This window comes from Salvelinus fontinalis, chromosome 33, assembly GCF_029448725.1.
Source record: "Salvelinus fontinalis isolate EN_2023a chromosome 33, ASM2944872v1, whole genome shotgun sequence".
NCBI classification, from domain to species: Eukaryota; Metazoa; Chordata; class Actinopteri; order Salmoniformes; family Salmonidae; genus Salvelinus; species Salvelinus fontinalis.
Window position 1 is genome coordinate 45,562,807 of NC_074697.1, and position 16,454 is coordinate 45,579,260.

The 16,454-nt window shown below is 44.8% G+C and overlaps 1 protein-coding gene across 1 annotated transcript; it reads right to left on the bottom strand.

Annotated features, from left to right (window-relative positions):
- Positions 1–220: 220 nt before the first annotated feature.
- LOC129832377 (neutral amino acid transporter B(0)-like) lies at positions 221–12,089 on the bottom strand. The gene is made up of 8 exons (XM_055896397.1): positions 11,548–12,089; positions 6,013–6,055; positions 5,514–5,582; positions 5,206–5,372; positions 4,679–4,912; positions 4,281–4,475; positions 3,906–4,040; positions 221–3,697 (listed from the first exon to the last, which is right to left on the bottom strand). Exons 1-8 carry the CDS (start codon positions 12,075–12,077, stop codon positions 3,466–3,468), a joined length of 1,605 nt encoding a protein of 534 aa, XP_055752372.1. The 5' UTR covers positions 12,078–12,089; the 3' UTR covers positions 221–3,465.
- Between the last annotated feature and the right edge of the window lie 4,365 nt (positions 12,090–16,454).

Sequence of the window (16,454 nt, forward strand, 5' to 3'; positions counted from 1 at the left end):
TACAGTGCATGTACACATCCATTACCATTAATTGTGGTCTTCTGTAGGTAGAGCATGGCGTTTCCAACATCATGGTAACGGGTTTGATTCCCGGGGCCACCCATACGTAAAATGTACACACGTATGTCTAAGTCACATTGGATAAAAGTGCCTGCTAAATGACATACATTATAGTTTTATATCATAATTAGAAACGTGAAACAAGATGTCAACAAGTGAATACTAATAAAAAAGTATTTTATTTTTTTAGAACTAACGGATTACATTCAGAGCAACACCGTGGTTCTCTACAGCTCTGATAAATATGTCAAGTAACCATGGTGTCTGACCACACATATATATCTGTACACACGCTGACTCACACACACAACGTGGTGACGTCACCCCGAAGACCTTGTGGAATGATAAGCATTTCTTTACAGCATTGCATAAAACATCAAAGACAGACAGCAGGGCTGCAGAACCAAAGGTGGCATCAAAGGTTCAAAAGTGGTTTTGCGAGAAAAAAAAAATATATATATACACATCTCAAAATAGGATGCTGCCCCTTTAAGACAATTGTTCCAAACGCATATCAACCTGGCTGATACAGTAAACTGTATTTTGGTAGCTATCTTTTTGCAGACTATCCACCGGTAGCCAGCATAATGCTAGTATGTCCACTATTGAAGGTTTACCTTTGTAAATCACTTTCCCTGAAATAAATAAACTCAGAGAGTAGATTGATAGTCGCTTCTTTTCCGCTCAGGAAAATAGGTTTCCAATGGTAGCCTGCGACAGAGCAGGTAAATGTTGAACTTGAACTGGCCAAGTGGATGCTGCTACTTTGAAAGTGTTCATTGTACTGGCGCAAATGCGGTCTCGCCACACGTTCAGGCGGGTCGTTGCATTCTTCTAGGGCAACTCTTCATTGTCAGCCTTGGATGATGTCAGCTAAAACTGGATAATCCGAGAACTCATTCAAACCCTACGATAGGGGGTGTATCATTTCAATACACGCGGTGAGGTTAGGAAACCAAATCTTCAGAGAAAAGGCGAGGAATTGTTCAAGCTAGAATCCTTAGTCGCTAAATACATTTTCGGACATATAAATTAATGATACAGTGTACCCATTGATTCTTGAAGAATATAACTTAGAAATGCTCATGAGTTTAGTTCAACCCCAATCTGAACCCAAACTAAAAGCTTTTTATACTCCAAACAAAGTATTTGTAGACAAACACTACAGCCTCATAACATAGTTAAAACTATCATTTTGATATCATGGATGGTCAGTCCTTGCATACTCTTGCTTCGAATTTCTCCAGGTCCATCCCTCAGCTTTTTACCAAAACACAGGCAGTGGCAGACACAGTAAGGATTTCCTCTCAGCGGTATGGACTGACCCGATCAACGCTGGACGGATGGGTATCACAAATGAGCGGACCACAGGACACATTGTCCGAACTAACCGCAACAGAGAAAGACCTTAACAGAAGCAGTAAGTACATACGCACACAAACAAATAACCGTTGGACAAAAGAAAAATAAAATCTTTCGAGTATAAAAAGCTATTACCAACAAATGATTAAAACATCAAATAACTAGCAAAAATACACTTAAATCATTTAAATAAGTCTGCAAATAAAAAAAATTAAAAGCTGTGCTAATGGTTTCGGTGAGGGACATGCTTCACTTGACGAAGGGAAGCCGGTTTGGAGACAATTTAAAAACAGTAGAACTGACACAAAAATAGGATCATGGCAGAGTACGTTCCTACTCAGCCACAGGCCTCGTCTGCTTTGGAGGCCATTAAAAGCAATGAAATAAAAACACAAATTGATAAATGGCTTACAGCCAATAACAATTGCTTTAAAAATACACCTTTGTCATAGAGACTATTTGAATTTCATAATTTCTTCCCTCTATAAATTAATTTGCCTCAGACTTACCCCACTCATCTTCCCGCGCTTCTCCTGAAAGTCCTAAGCCCCCCAAAACATAGGACATGCAACATCCTGTTACTGCGACCCCTAGCCTAGTGAGGGCACGCGGAGTGCAACACCCATAGAATTAGCAACTAGAACGGAGGTGACCCTTCTTATCAAGGTCCAAAATTCAGCCATGTTGGTCAGGGAGTTGGTCAACTATGGTTTGTCAGCGCTGTGGTAAGACAGTGTAAAACAAAAATGATTGCTCTGCACTGTATGTGTCTATTAGCTATCTAGTTAGCCAGACAGTTTGAGGAATGATTCTAATTGTTTCAAATTAACCGCGAATATGCCAATATTCCATTTAAACAATGCAGTCAATCCACAGCCATACACTGGCTCAAATCAGTTGATGATAAGACCGTAAATGCAACGGGTACTGATATTGTATCATATAATAGCACTTACAGCTTTCCAAGAAAACCAAATCTGAGACATTTATGGTCTGTTTACATATATTTTAGAGGCTATGTATACAGAAACTGTATAATATGTTAATAATTCAGGGTGACAGCATTTCTATAGCACAATTTCGGATACAGCACATGCTTTACTTCTCCCCCCTGCCTGAGTAAAAGCAGGAAATGCATCACCTATGCCTCTACTGCAATTAATTCCAATTAGACTGGTTTTGGATTTCTCCCTGACCAAGATGGCTGCCATTTTGTCCCATTATGGAACTGAGAGAGATTATGACATTTCCTATTCAATTACTAGAGTGGGCCCTCTACGGCAACACCTCTCACACATTCTTGTAATATTGTAAAAAAGTTTGGACTGTGCAAAAACGAGAGATTGTAAGAACATGGGGGCCCTGTTGTGCTTGGCATAGACGCGAGCCCCGGAGTGACTAACTGAAATGACACAGTAACAGATTGGAAGCATTGACCAGAGCCACATTGGTGTGTGTGATTTTACAGCGAGCTCGTGTGAGAAAGGTCCTTTTTCCAGCAGTGGAACATCACTGAGGATTTAACTTCATTTGGTGCATCTTATGTAACGACATAGGAATCTTCATCATCTACTCTCACAGAGTGCAGTGAGATAATTAGTGTAGGCTACTTCATACACAGAAAAACCATACTGTACATGGGAATTGATATAGAATACAGGGAGATATTTACCTTTTCAAGTTTGCCTGCTGTTATAAATTGACAAAAATATTTAAATAGAGGAAGTCAAGGCCAGCTCTTCTGAACCAAAGCAGAAATAAAAAAAATGGGAGGCAAAGGATTCCAAACGAGTCCTTAAAAATAAAAAACTTTCACGTTAAAATCTGAACAGCCTCTGTTCACACTCTCCTTCTCCCTCCCCCCCAACCTGGTTCTCTTAGTCTCTCTTAGAAAGATAGAAGACACAAGGAGAAGAATTGTCTATGAATGGAAGTCAAAAAAGGTCCTCTCCCCTCCTTTCTGCATGGGGGGGGGGGTCACGTATGGAGGCGCTAGATTGAGGGGTCAAACGGAGGGTCATCGATGACACGGTAGTGAACCATCTACATGACGGACTCTTTCGCAGAGCCGCGAGCCGCCGCCTTCTCGTCGACCGCACCCCTGCTCTCCTTCTCCCCGATGAGGGGCGAGTGCTCTGGCACGGCGGGCGTGCCATCCTCCATCTTTACCTCGTTTAGCTCCTCCTCGGGCTTGGCAGAGCGGTCCACATACCACTGCAGCAGCCCGGCTCCGAAGGCGTCGCCCTCCACGTTCAGAACGGTGCAGGTACGGTCACTGGAAACAAGAGAAATTGTCCATTCTCGGTTAAACCAGTCAAACCCAGGTTTTCCACCATATCCATAACTACGTCATGTCAATGCTGTGTTAAGTGTGTGAAGCACACACAAACGGTCATGGCTGTTATGACATGTATATGACAGCATTATAGAGGCCTTGATGATGGAGGAGCCGTTCCAATAGAACTGCAACATGAGGTACTCACACGAGCCAGTCGACGGCGAGGATGAGGGAGATGTCGTTGGTGGGCAGTCCCACTGCCTCCAGGATGATGGCCAGCGTCAGCACGCCCCCAGCGGGGATCCCTGCTGCTCCCACACTGGACGCCGTGGCTGTCACTCTGACAGAGGGGGGGGGGGGGGCACGGGGAGAATTAGTCACTCAAGAGCACAGCGTTTCCTAAAACCTCGCCTAGCAAGTTTGACCCGAGCTTTATACAGGTCTGTTTTGTACGTGTATGTGTGTGTGTGTATACTGTAGCTACTACATTTGAATTTGCTCCGCTTTACTCGACACAACTTCTCCTCTGAATCGGACTGGATTGAATCGAATCAAACTGACTAGAGAGAGCGGGACTCACAGGATGGTGAAGACTTGGATGAAGTTGAGCGGGATGTTGTTGAGCTGAGCGATGAAGACGGCCGCCACACACTGGAAGAGCGCTGCACCGTCCATGTTCACCGTGGCCCCGATGGGCAGGATGAAACGACTGATGTGCTTGGACACGCCGTTGTTCTCCTCCACGCACTTCATCATCAGGGGCAGGGTGGCAGAGCTGAGAGAGAGAGAGGGAGTGTGTGAGGGGCTAGCTGTAAATTAACTGGTAACATGTTGTTACATAGCATTGGAATAATTATATTTGAACTGCAGAGTAATGGAGTTGAGCGTTTTTTGCACGGTATAAGAGCAACACTGATATAAGAGTAATTAAGGCTTACCATCCTCTCTAGTACTGTCATCTAGTGACTACAACCGTACCTGGAGCTGGTCCCAAAGCTTGTGGCCAGAGCGGTGAAGATGCCCCACAGGAAGGTGTAGGGGTTCTTGCGGGTGATGATAAAGTAGATGCCCGGCAGGACCAGCAGGCCGTGGACGGCGTGGCCAACGATACAACAGGCGATGTACTTGCCCAGGCTGGCAAACAGCGTGCCCACATCCTCCATCTCCACGATCTTCCCTGCTACCAAGAACATGATTCCAAGGGGGGCATACCTGGAGAGAGGGAGAGGAGTGTTACCATTGTGAATTTGTAAAGACGCAAATACAATAAAAGTACGAAAATGGTCATTTAAAAAAAATATGCATCAATATTACCACATGTGATGCTAGTACCAATACAACAGTTACGTTGGGCCTTTGAAAAACACAATTGAAATAACATATTATTCTAACAATTACGAGTTGACGTGAAGGATAACAAACGCGGGGTGGCAAAACTCATATCACGCATGCATCCTCTCCCACATCTATTCCCGACAGTGCTGTTGGGGAAAGGACTCCCTTACCACATGATCCAGGACACCAGCACCATGGTGGCCTCGTTGAAGGAGTTGAAGAACTTGATGAGGATCTCTCCCTCCTCTCCCAGCTTCCTCAGGGCTACACCAAACACTATGGCAAACACCACCAGTCCTAGGATGTTCATACCGTCCTGGTCCGTGCCAACGGGAACCTAGACACACGCAATATCTCAGGTCAACGTGAGTGATGCATTTTAGACGCGTTCAAACTGTCAACAGCCATAGGTATTAGAACGTCAAATGTGACATCCTATATAGATTTCCAACTCATTTTGGCATTTAAGTCTACTCGCCTTCTCAACTGTGATGTTGGGCAAGCCATTAGTGCCATTCTTGGTCACAAACTTGTAGCTGGTAGCGTACTGCAGACAGAGGAAAATATTTCATTAGTACACTGATGAAAGACATGTTCTGTTTAACTAATTATGTGGATTCCAAAAAAGCCTTAAAAAAGGAATAATCCACACACATCCGTATTTGTTTAATTAGTCCACTGTTAATGCAGTCCCGACATGTTTCGCATGTCCGCCATCAAGTTGTCAAGATATAGGACTTTCAAAATGCAAATTGTAACTTGCCACGTCATCATGATGATGCGTTTAGTGGTAAATTACAATTTGCTTTTTTAAAGTTCTAGATCGTGAAAACTTGATTGTTGGGACTGTATCAACAGTGGACTAATGGGGGGGGGGGGGGATACCAAAAGATAGTTTGAGTGGATTATTCCTTTAAGTCTCGGTTTCGCTCAGCCTCGCTCGTTCTATTATACGTGTGGTACAAGAAGATACTCACAGACTGAAAGGCAGCAGACACCAAGTTGGAGGGGAAGATGTTTCTGGAAGAGAGAGCAAAAGACACATTCAGTACACTACACGGGAACAGTGACCCTAATGATGATCAGAAACCACAGCTAGAAACCAAAATGTCGGGGATTACAGGAAGTGAAGTATTCAGTCATTTCAGCGACGAGGGACACAGGTGCTAGTGCAGGTGTGTGACAGCCAGGGCTAAAATGTACTTTGTTTTCTGGTGAGTAACAGTATACATGCAGCCCTGTGCCCTTTAGTGTGCTACAAGGGGTAGAAGTTACCATGGGACATTCACCTACAGTCAGTTGAGTTTTCCCCCTTAAATGGTTACAGCTTGAATTCTTACTTGAAACCATAACTAAGCTTTCTTCGCACCTCTGTTTCACCAAAAAGCTATGGGATGGGGCTGAAGAAATGTATCCACTCAAATGCATACAGAGCTATGGATGCAAGAACTGACCCGTTTTAACCATGCTTTGATGCTATTCAGTGTTTGTTTATATTTATGTTGTAAAATAAGCTTATATATTTTGGGTTCTGATGGGGTCCAACTAAACGCATGCGGAATTTATAAATTACATTCTTCAATAATCAACGGGTGTGTGTGTGTGTGTGCATATAAATACATTTATCATCATTCCAAAAATGGAATTTGGGAAAGGTAAACTGATCCTAGGTCTGTGACTAAAAGTTAACAGCCCACGGGATACAACCACTAACTGAACTCCTCGTTCTAACTTCTAAGCGATCTTTCCAGGGTTCCTTTATGCCAACTCGATGCCTATAACCTTGGGCACCAACGCCTCACGAGGGAGCCAACCACGAGTGTTGTCATGTGGAAATAGCGGGGAGCATTTCAGTGTTTTAATCCTCCAACTGCCCCCAAAACAGTTGCTGCTGGGATTACAGGTCCAAACCAAGACCTGCCAAGAGGGGTGGGCAGATTACAGCTCTACAATACAGTACACACCTCAGTGGAGTTGCTGTACCACCCCTCAAAGCCACATATTGGCAAACATAGTGGGCAACTCTCCTCAGAACACTAAGCCACCTCCACCCTTCCCTTTTAGTCAACCTCCATATGGATTTAGACTAATGAGGGATTAACTTCTTTCATGTTTTTATCCTGTATCTCTTTCTGACCTGGACACAGGCGGGCGGGACAGGAAACAATGCATTGTGGGATTAAACGGTCGCACCATGTGACCGAGGATAGAATAACTCGAGATAGAAGTTGCCCTGTAACCACATTTCTAGGAAGGTGTCCTGTATCAGTAACAAACGCTGTCAATTCAAAAAAAAAATATCCATGCGTTGTTGCAGGACTTGCTCAAACAGGTAAAGGAAATGCCCTCTAGAACCCTCTGTCGCTCTGGATGGGAGTGAAGGTTCCGCGGTAACAGGAAGCAAAGACGTTAACGTGGCTGTCAGATTTCCCCTCGACGCCCCGAGCAGCACAACCGTCTGCCCGCCCAAAACTCACATCTCTGTTTAGATTTAGTGACCGGCTGACTCCACCTACCCCCTCCATTTCCCTATTTATACTTCCCGTTATGCCGTGTCATGACAACCCAATGCCACCACAGCCATTAGAGCTAAATTAACATAGCCACGGCTAGACGGAAGAACATTGGGTGATGGTTGGAATAGACAGACGGGAAAAAGAGAACAGGGCTGCAGGTGTAGGCCTAATACACCCACCCTGACGCGGACAGACACACCCTAAAAACAAAACACATTCGGTGTGGCAGCCGTATCTATGCCAAAGACCCAAGGAAGGCTTCTCTCGTTTCAGACATTGTGCATCTCCAGTCCTGACATTCTCTGCATTCTTATTTAGTAAGTCACTGCCTTGTTCCTTCCCTACCCCAGTCCTACAGAGATCCCTAATTGACGCGCTCCCTCCTCTCAAAGCGAGACTCTGTCCATGAACACTAAACTACTCTGAATGTGCAACAGCACTCATTTAAAACATTAACCCAGCTCTGTCGGGGTCCACTTTTGGAATGCGATGAGCGCAGACGCCATCCGTCTTCATGTCATATTCCTGCAAAAGTTCTGCAGTTGACATTTTGCCATCAATGCTGTGTACACACTTGCGTAACAGCAAGTTGATACTGTATTTGCATATCGGTGTTTAGATTTACATTCCCGCAGGGTTCGAGTAATGAGCAACGGGTCACAACGACACAGCGTGCCTGATCTTCTGGGTACACGTGGAGCACGGTGATGGGTGTGTCGTGTTTACACCCTGCTGGGTGGCGTAGACCTCAGCAATTCAGCGCTGTTGACATGTCGCTTTTATGGCCACCCGAGACCGCCTCTACCTCGTCAAACCGGATCTGCGACTGCGTGTGTAACGTGGCAACCATTACGGCGGCACCTTATTTGCATACCAGTGTGAAAACACACCCCATCCTGGCCCTCTCTAGACCTATAAGAACCCATGGGTCCCTCCTGGCTGTGCGTGGCTAACTGACGCAGATGGTAGACACCCTCTCAGTCACTCCTGAAATACTGTTCAGGGAGGTGAGCTAAATGCCACAGAGACAGCGAGAGAACGCATGTCACAGGTGGGGGGGGGGGGGGGGGGGGGGGGGGGGGGGGCGGCAGACAAGTGAGGATGGCTGATGCAACATGCCTGATACCTTACCTCCACCTTTCTTTGTTCGGAAGCGTTATAAATTGATCCCCATTCAAATCCCAATGAATAGTACTACTGCCCTTCTCTCTGGCTCTTAATGCCGTCTACACATGAACCGCTACGGTCCGTCGTCCTGTATGTTTGTCTCGGTGTTTAGCCTCAGGGTTAGACTAATAAGTACAACACCGCCTGCATAGGGGCACCTGTGAACGAAGCATTGAACTGACAAGTGGGAAAGCAAACAGATGATAGCCAGATGGAGATAAGCAGTGGAGGCTGCTGAGGGGAGGACGGCTCATAATAACGGCCGGAACGGAGCAAATGGAATGGCATCAAAACACATGGAAACCATGTGTGATGTATTTGACACCATTGCACTAATATTGCTCTAGCTATTACCACAAGCCCGTCCTACCAAATTAAGGTGCCACCAACCTCCTGTGGAGATAAGATAAGGTAAGCAAAGTACAACAGGAAGTGGTGAGTGAGGCGAGGTGAGTGAGGCGTTATCGTACCCGGTCGGGAAATTTGATGCCTTGTTCCTCTTCAAACCTCAGGACCGGTTTAAGCTGGTACGTTATTGAGGTCATTTGTAACTATGAGAACCGGCCACAACTTTTTGTGATATTGTGTTAGTATGTACGCGAGAGAACGGAGGAGTGCGAGAGGAGGGAGTGAAAGACAGTGTGTGCGAGCGTGCATGCTTTAAAGGGCTCCTCGTTTCCCCCATGGTGAACCGCTCCTCGGCCCGGCTCTGCTTGTTGCCAAAACGGGAACCCGACAGAGAGTGGTCACATATTATGCAAGAGCGAGTTATGTCATAATGACAACTATAGGTAAAGGAATTACAATCCCATTTATAGAAGGATTATAAATTAACAATATTCATTGCCCCAATACCCCCACCCGTGTAATCTGGCTTTAACGGTTTTCCTGGACTCGGACCTAGGGATCTGGACTAGATGGAGGCTGATCACAATGAATGTTGAGGTTTAGAGGTCCCACACAATGCTGGACCAGGAGGAACAGAGCAACTGACTGAAAATAAAAAGGGAAAAAAAGAGCGTGTCATTTATAAACGATTTAAAGGTTGAGTATGAGGCTGTGTTTTTGGCTGCTTCCATCTGCCAGGGCAAAATAGTAAATCTGCTTTGCAAGCGAATTGTTTTACAAGAAATTGCTTGTGGAAACTGGCATCAACCCATACTAGGCTACATCAAGGTGTCTGGCTGCATGGTTTTAATTTAGAGACACTACACATGCTTCTCTTTATGAACCCAAAGCAACAGACATAGGCCTAATTAAGGTTGCGTGAAGAATGGGCCTCCAAATGGATGCAAATAGCCCGAGTGGCTCTTTTTAAATGGTGAAAAGCCAAGAGAGCTTCTCTGTAGATTGAGCGTGGTCTAGTCACGTTTCTAATCCTACTGAAAACACAGGGTCCTTTAAATTCAGTTCAAGCTCGGGAGAATAGGCCATTCTTTCTTATCCCATTGTTGCATAACATGTGATCGGCTAAATGATTGGCAAGATGTTTCGGTTTTAAAACGCCTAACTAATCTAGCTTAATGACCTGATCTAGGACAGAGCGGCAGGGGGGGGGGGTCACATGGTTTGTTAGCTTCTTGTGGCAAAAGGACTGCTCATTGCATTGTGCTCGAGAGCCTTTTGGGGCACCAAAGCAGTAGAAGTGTACATTGTAATAAAACTAGACTACACAACCATAATAATGCTAATCATTTTGCCCACTGATTCTGTTTGAACTTCCATTACGGTTCATTGACTGGCAAGACAGATAATGTAGAACAGTATTTCTTAGTGTGTCTCCCTCAGGAATGGAAAAACGTATTCTGAGCATAGGGTTTTTTCTTGGCGCACATTATTTCGTTGGATGATGCTGTCTCAGAGACCTCTTTAAAAAAAAAGGGGGAAAAAGCATGACAACGTGTGGTAAACCAAGAAAGAACGGAATGTCTAAGAGATCTATCCTCATCTGTGCCCAAAAACACATGGCTGAAACAAATTGTAATGTCCATGTTTGGAAATACAAGTGGTTGTCCCGGAAAGAAAGGGGACAGCCCAAAACCTACTCAGAAGTACCGCCCACGCCTACTACGACGCACGACAATGTTTCCTACACGTGTGTTGGTGAAAACATGAAGCTAAACTAAGCACATGCGCGTGTTACATAATATCGCGCATGTAGGCTAAACAAGTTGTAATTTTCTGACGATAGAGGGTTGGAATGACCAATAGGGGACTTGACAGACTTGACTGACTGGTCAAGACACGCCATCAGTCGTTAGACACTGAACACACATGGCGGATTAACCTGCTGCATCTTGAGGTGATGCAACTACTGCCCTACGTTACAGCACGAGGTGGCACTGTGTGTGGGTTTTGACAGAGGCGTACGACTATTTTCTGGGCGCACGACAAACGGAACCCCAGCCGGTTGGGGAAACTGTGGTTTTAATGAACCTGGATGGCGCGCATGTCGCAAACAGTCCCAGAAAGAAGGACTGACAGTCCCCTCTTTCAAATGTCAAGAGACCTTATTTGTACTGACCCAGCACGAGAGCACTAACAATTTTAAGACAAACTTGTAGTCAGACTGCTTGGCTCGGGTTTCTAATTCATATGCGGAAATGTATGCCTAATTTGGGGGACTAAAGCAACATCCAAAAGAATCCCACTCAAATTCAAACAGTGGGCTCATTAGCTTGCTGCTGGCTGAGGGGTCTGCCACTTGTGATCATTTAGTCATTGTGACAAATAAGGACGACCCCCAAATGGCTATGTCACATCAGCCTCTCTGTCCCTTTTGCTTAGCCTAAATCACCACCCTGCCACTGCCAAACATTTGAATCTCACCTGATCAGGTCCAAGAATGAGTCCACCACTTCTTTGGTCGGGGGCAGCTTGCCGTCATCCAACAAAATCGGCTTGGAGCCGGTGTTTGATCCGGGGGAGATGATGAACGCCATGATCACCCCGATTGCTGACGCAATTAAGGTGGTGACCAAAAAGAAGAGCATGGCCCAGCCGCCTAGCTTACCCAGGGCTTTGGGGTCGATGCTGGCCGCCCCGGACACCAGGCTGCACACGACCAGGGGGATTATGATCATTTTCAGCAGCCTGATGAGCAGTTCGCCAGGGAAACCCACGTAGAGGATCTGTGTCCTGCTCAGCTCCATGTGGCGCACGCCAAGTCCGATGAACACCCCGATGATCACCCCGGCCACGGTGAGAATCACCAGAAAGTTGGCCATGACTAACCTCTTGATTTTCTCCGTTGTTGTCTCTTTGGAACACTTCTTGTGGACGAATCCGTTGGCTACCAGCTCATCTTGATGCGCCTCTCCGTTGGATGCCTTCCACTCCATGTTTATCTTTTCTGCCATTGTGCGTACCTTAAAACCTAAACAAAATAATTATATGGAGAGAGAAAATGATAGTCAACGTTTGTTTGACTATAGGATCTGTTAGTGTAGCTGTTGGAGTTAGTAATGAGCTTGTATTGTAGCGAAATGACTCCGGTGAGTTGCTGTGCCTCTCAGCCCGCAATTTATAACCCAACCAGCGCCCGGAAAATGCCGGGTAGCGTCAAGTAGAGGGCGGGCTCATGCAGGTTGGTGACGTCCCCAACCCATTCCTATTCAAACAACCTTTCTATGCCATCTGTCCTAATACCAAAATAATTCTAAAATCAAATAGAACATTCTAAAATCAAATAGAAAGGGAGCAATATCATCTTACATTTTCGAAACCATAACTGCACAATTAACATAATTCAAATGGACAAATAAGTAAACACACAATGAGCAATTCAATCATGCATATTTTTCCTATGATTAATAAATATGTTTCAATGACGAATGAAATTACATTTTAGCAATTAGAAGTACATCCTGAACCTCGATCAGTGTTTCTCAATCCTTCATTGTAGCCTACCACTGCCCTAGATGACACGTTAGAGGTGGATTGCATCAGCATCCGTGATTCAACCTCTCTCGTTCACTCTCAGAAAAAAAAGTTCCGGTAAGGGTATAGAATTGTTCCCAGGTGTACAGAAATATCAAAATACACATCATGTAAATTTCAAGGTACACATATAATCTCACATGGTACTGTGTGGTACCTTTTAGGGTACATGTGCAGATAATCTAGTATAATGGTACAATGTACCCAATTTTTGTAATATATAGAAGGTACAATCATCCACACTCAAAAAACTGCCCATCATTATCATTTTTTTCCCAGCATACTCTATTGCCAGTTGATTTTTGAGAATTGTTTGTTTCCATGTGTGTGTTTTTGCATGCACATAGATTGATTGATTTTATGCTACACAAAGATAAATAACATACATTTTTCAAAACTAATCCAATCCAATTTACTGAGATGGTCGTTCCAGTTAAGATGGTTTTGTTAGTCTTATTTATCAATGTATCTGACCTTGACAGTCATTCTAAAAGCAGGTTGCAGGTTATAAAAAATATAAATAAAATTGGATATCCTAACTCTGGCTGGGAATTACATATCACTTTGCAAGCCAGCATAATGTGACCTGCCCAATGTGCCTGCAAACCAGGAGATTCAGACTACTATGTTAGGGTAAATCTAGGCTGTCAAAGTATGTCCTTATGATATGTGTTATGTATTGTCATAAAGAGTATAATTTCAATGATAAAATATTCTCTAAGACATTCACTTGGTGAAGGCTACAGAACTGAAAGCCATAGGCCGTGTTTGAGAGGATCAAAACCGCAATGTATCATAGGTGCCTTGTGACGGACAGACAATTAATCTACAAATAATGAGTCATTACTTATGATACAAGGTGATTTGTAGATCAGTTAGTCGGCACTCGCCTGCAGTCGTTTTGATGCTCTTGATGCTCTTCATCCAATGGCATTGAGGAACACACCACCTCAGTCATCGGCTTCATCAATAAGTGCATTGATGACGTCGTCCCCACAGTGACTGTACGTACATATCCCAACCAGAAGCCATGGATTACAGGAAACATCCGTATCGAGCTAAAGGCTAGAGCTGCCGCTTTCAAGGAGCGGGAGACTAATCCGGACGCTTATAAGAAATCCCGCTATGCCCTCAGACTAACCATCAAACAAGCAAAGCGTCAATACAGGATTAAGATTGAATCCTACTACACTGGCTCTGACGCTTGTCGGATGTGGCAGGGCTTGAAAACTATTACGGACTACAAAGGGAAACCCAGACGCAAGCTGCACAGTGACGCGAGCCTACCAGACGAGCTAAATGCCTTTTATGCTCGCTTCGAGGCAAGCAACACAGAAGCATACACGAGAGCACCAGCTGTTCTGGATGACTGTGTGATAACGCTCTCGATAGCCGATGTGAACAAAACCTTTAAACAGGTCAACATTCACAAACCCACTGGGCCAGACGGATTACCAGGACATGTACTCAAAGCATGCGCGGACCAACTGTCAAGTGTCTTCACTGACATTTTCAACCTCTCCCTGACCGAGTCTGTAATACCTACATGTTTCAAGCAGACCACCATAGTCCCTCTGCCCAAGGAAGCGAAGGTAACCTGCCTAAATGATTACGGTAGCCATGAAGTGCTTTGAAAGGCTGGTCATGGCACACATCAACAGCATCCTTCCAGACACCCTAGACCCACTCCAATTCGCATAATGCTCTGACAGATCCACAGATGACGCAATGTCAATTGCACTCCACACCGCCCTTTCTTTCCTGGACAAAAGGAACACATATGTGAGAATGCTGTTCATTGACTACAGCTCAGTGTTCAACACCATAGTGCCCACAAAGCTCATCACCAAGCTAAGGACTCTGGGACTAAACACCTCCCTCTGCAACTGGATCCTGGACTTCCTGACGGGCCGCCCCCAGGTGGTAAGAGTAGGCAACAACACGTTCGCCACGCTTATCCTTAACACTGGGGCCCCTCAGGGGTGTGTACTTAGTCCCCTCCTGTATTCTCTGTTCACCCACGACTGCGTGGCTAAACACGACTCCAACACCATCATTAAGTTTGCTGACGACACAACAGTGGTAGGCCTGATCACCGTCAACGATGAGACGGCCTATAGGGAGGAGGTTAGAGAACTGGCAGTGTGGTGCCAGGACAACAACCTCTCCCTCAATGTGAGCAAGACAAAGGAGCTAATCTTGGACTAACAACGACGGGTCTGTAGTGGAGCGGGTCGAGAGTTTCATGTTCCTTGGTGTCCACATCACCAACAAACTATCATGGTCCAAACATACCAAGACAGTCGTGAAGAGGGCACAACAAAACCTTTTCCCCATCAGGAGACTGAAAAGATTTGGCATGGGTCCCCAGATCCTCAAAAGGTTCTACAGCTGCACCATCAAGAGCATCCTGGCCGGTTGCATCACCACCTGGTATGGCAACTGCTCGGCATCTGACCGTAAGGCGCTACAGAGGGTAGTGCGAACGGCCCAGTACCTCGACTGGGGCAAAGCTTCCTGCCATCCAGGACCTATATAATAGGCGGTGTCAGAGGAAAGCCAAGAAAATTGTCAGATACTCCAGTCACCCAAGTTATAGACTGTTTTCTCTGCTACCACACGGAAAGCGGGACCGGAGCACCAAGTGTAGGACCAAATGGCTCCTCAACAGCTTCTACCCCCAAGCCATTAGACTGTTGAACAATTCATAAAAATCCAGTCAATTCACATTGACATATCTCCCCTCTTGTCCACTGCTGCTACTCGCTGTTTGTTTGTTCCCTATCTATAGTCACTTCGCCAGCACCTTTTTATTTTAAATTTGTTTCACCTTTATTTAACCAACAAGTTCTCATTTACAATATTACTGCACGGTAGGAACTAGAAGCCCAATCATTTCGCTATACTCGCATTAACATCTGCTAACCATGTGTATGTGACCAATAAAATTTGATTTGATTGGAGTTTACTTCATTGGCCTGCACAGGCCCCAGACCTCAACCCAATAGAGCATCTTTGGAATGAGATGGAACGGGCTGTTAGCAGCATGAATGTACCGCCGTCCAATCTGCAGCAACTGCAATGCCATCGCATCAGTATGGACCAACATCCCTGTGAAATGTTTCTAACAACTTGTAGAACACACAAAGAATTCAGGCTGTTCTGGAGGTAGAGGGGGTCTGACTCAGTTCTAAATGGGTGTACCTAATAAACTGTCTGGTGAGTCTATGTGATCATATACAAATGTAAGACTATAGTTTGTTAACAAAAAATTTGTGGAGTGGTTGAAAAATGAGTTTTAATGACTCCAACCTAAGTGTATGTAAACTTTCGACTTCAACTGTACATTAACACAAAAAAGACACAGGGGAGGAGCGCTGGAGGAGCCTAATGGTTGAAAGTGAACCATGGCCCGATAACATTCTGCCTTGCTGCCATTCCTCTGCTGTCAGCTAAACTAACTAGTAATATTAGTGAGCCCTAACCCTATAGACAGACCTAATTGTGTGTGCATAAAGGAGACATAAAATGACCAGAGATAAGATGGCTGTTGAGGAGTCAATGGCAGACCAGCTAGAACTGGATATGATGTGACAGAGCTTATTGTTTATTTGCTTTTCCACACATACAGTATTGAACCAAAATGGTGTGTTGATATATTTTAATAATAATAATAATACATTTAAGTTGTATAGCGCTTTTTATTACAGTTATCTCAAAGCTTTACTGGGAGGAAAAATAAAACGTGTATATATAATAAAAACAAAATACATTTAGAATCAAGGAAGGTACAATAG

What these genes read in the sequence shown, in the direction of transcription:
- LOC129832377 (XM_055896397.1), bottom strand. Translation starts at nt 12,077, where the DNA reads ATGGCAGAAAAGATAAACATGGAGTGGAAGGCATCCAACGGAGAGGCG. An exon ending in TCATTCTTGGACCTGATCAG is followed by an intron (nt 6,056 to 11,547) that starts GTGAGATTCAAA and finishes TCTCTCTTCCAG; the next exon opens with AAACATCTTCCCCTCCAACT. An exon ending in AGCTTTGGGACCAGCTCCAG is followed by an intron (nt 4,476 to 4,678) that starts GTACGGTTGTAG and finishes TCTCTCTCTCAG; the next exon opens with CTCTGCCACCCTGCCCCTGA.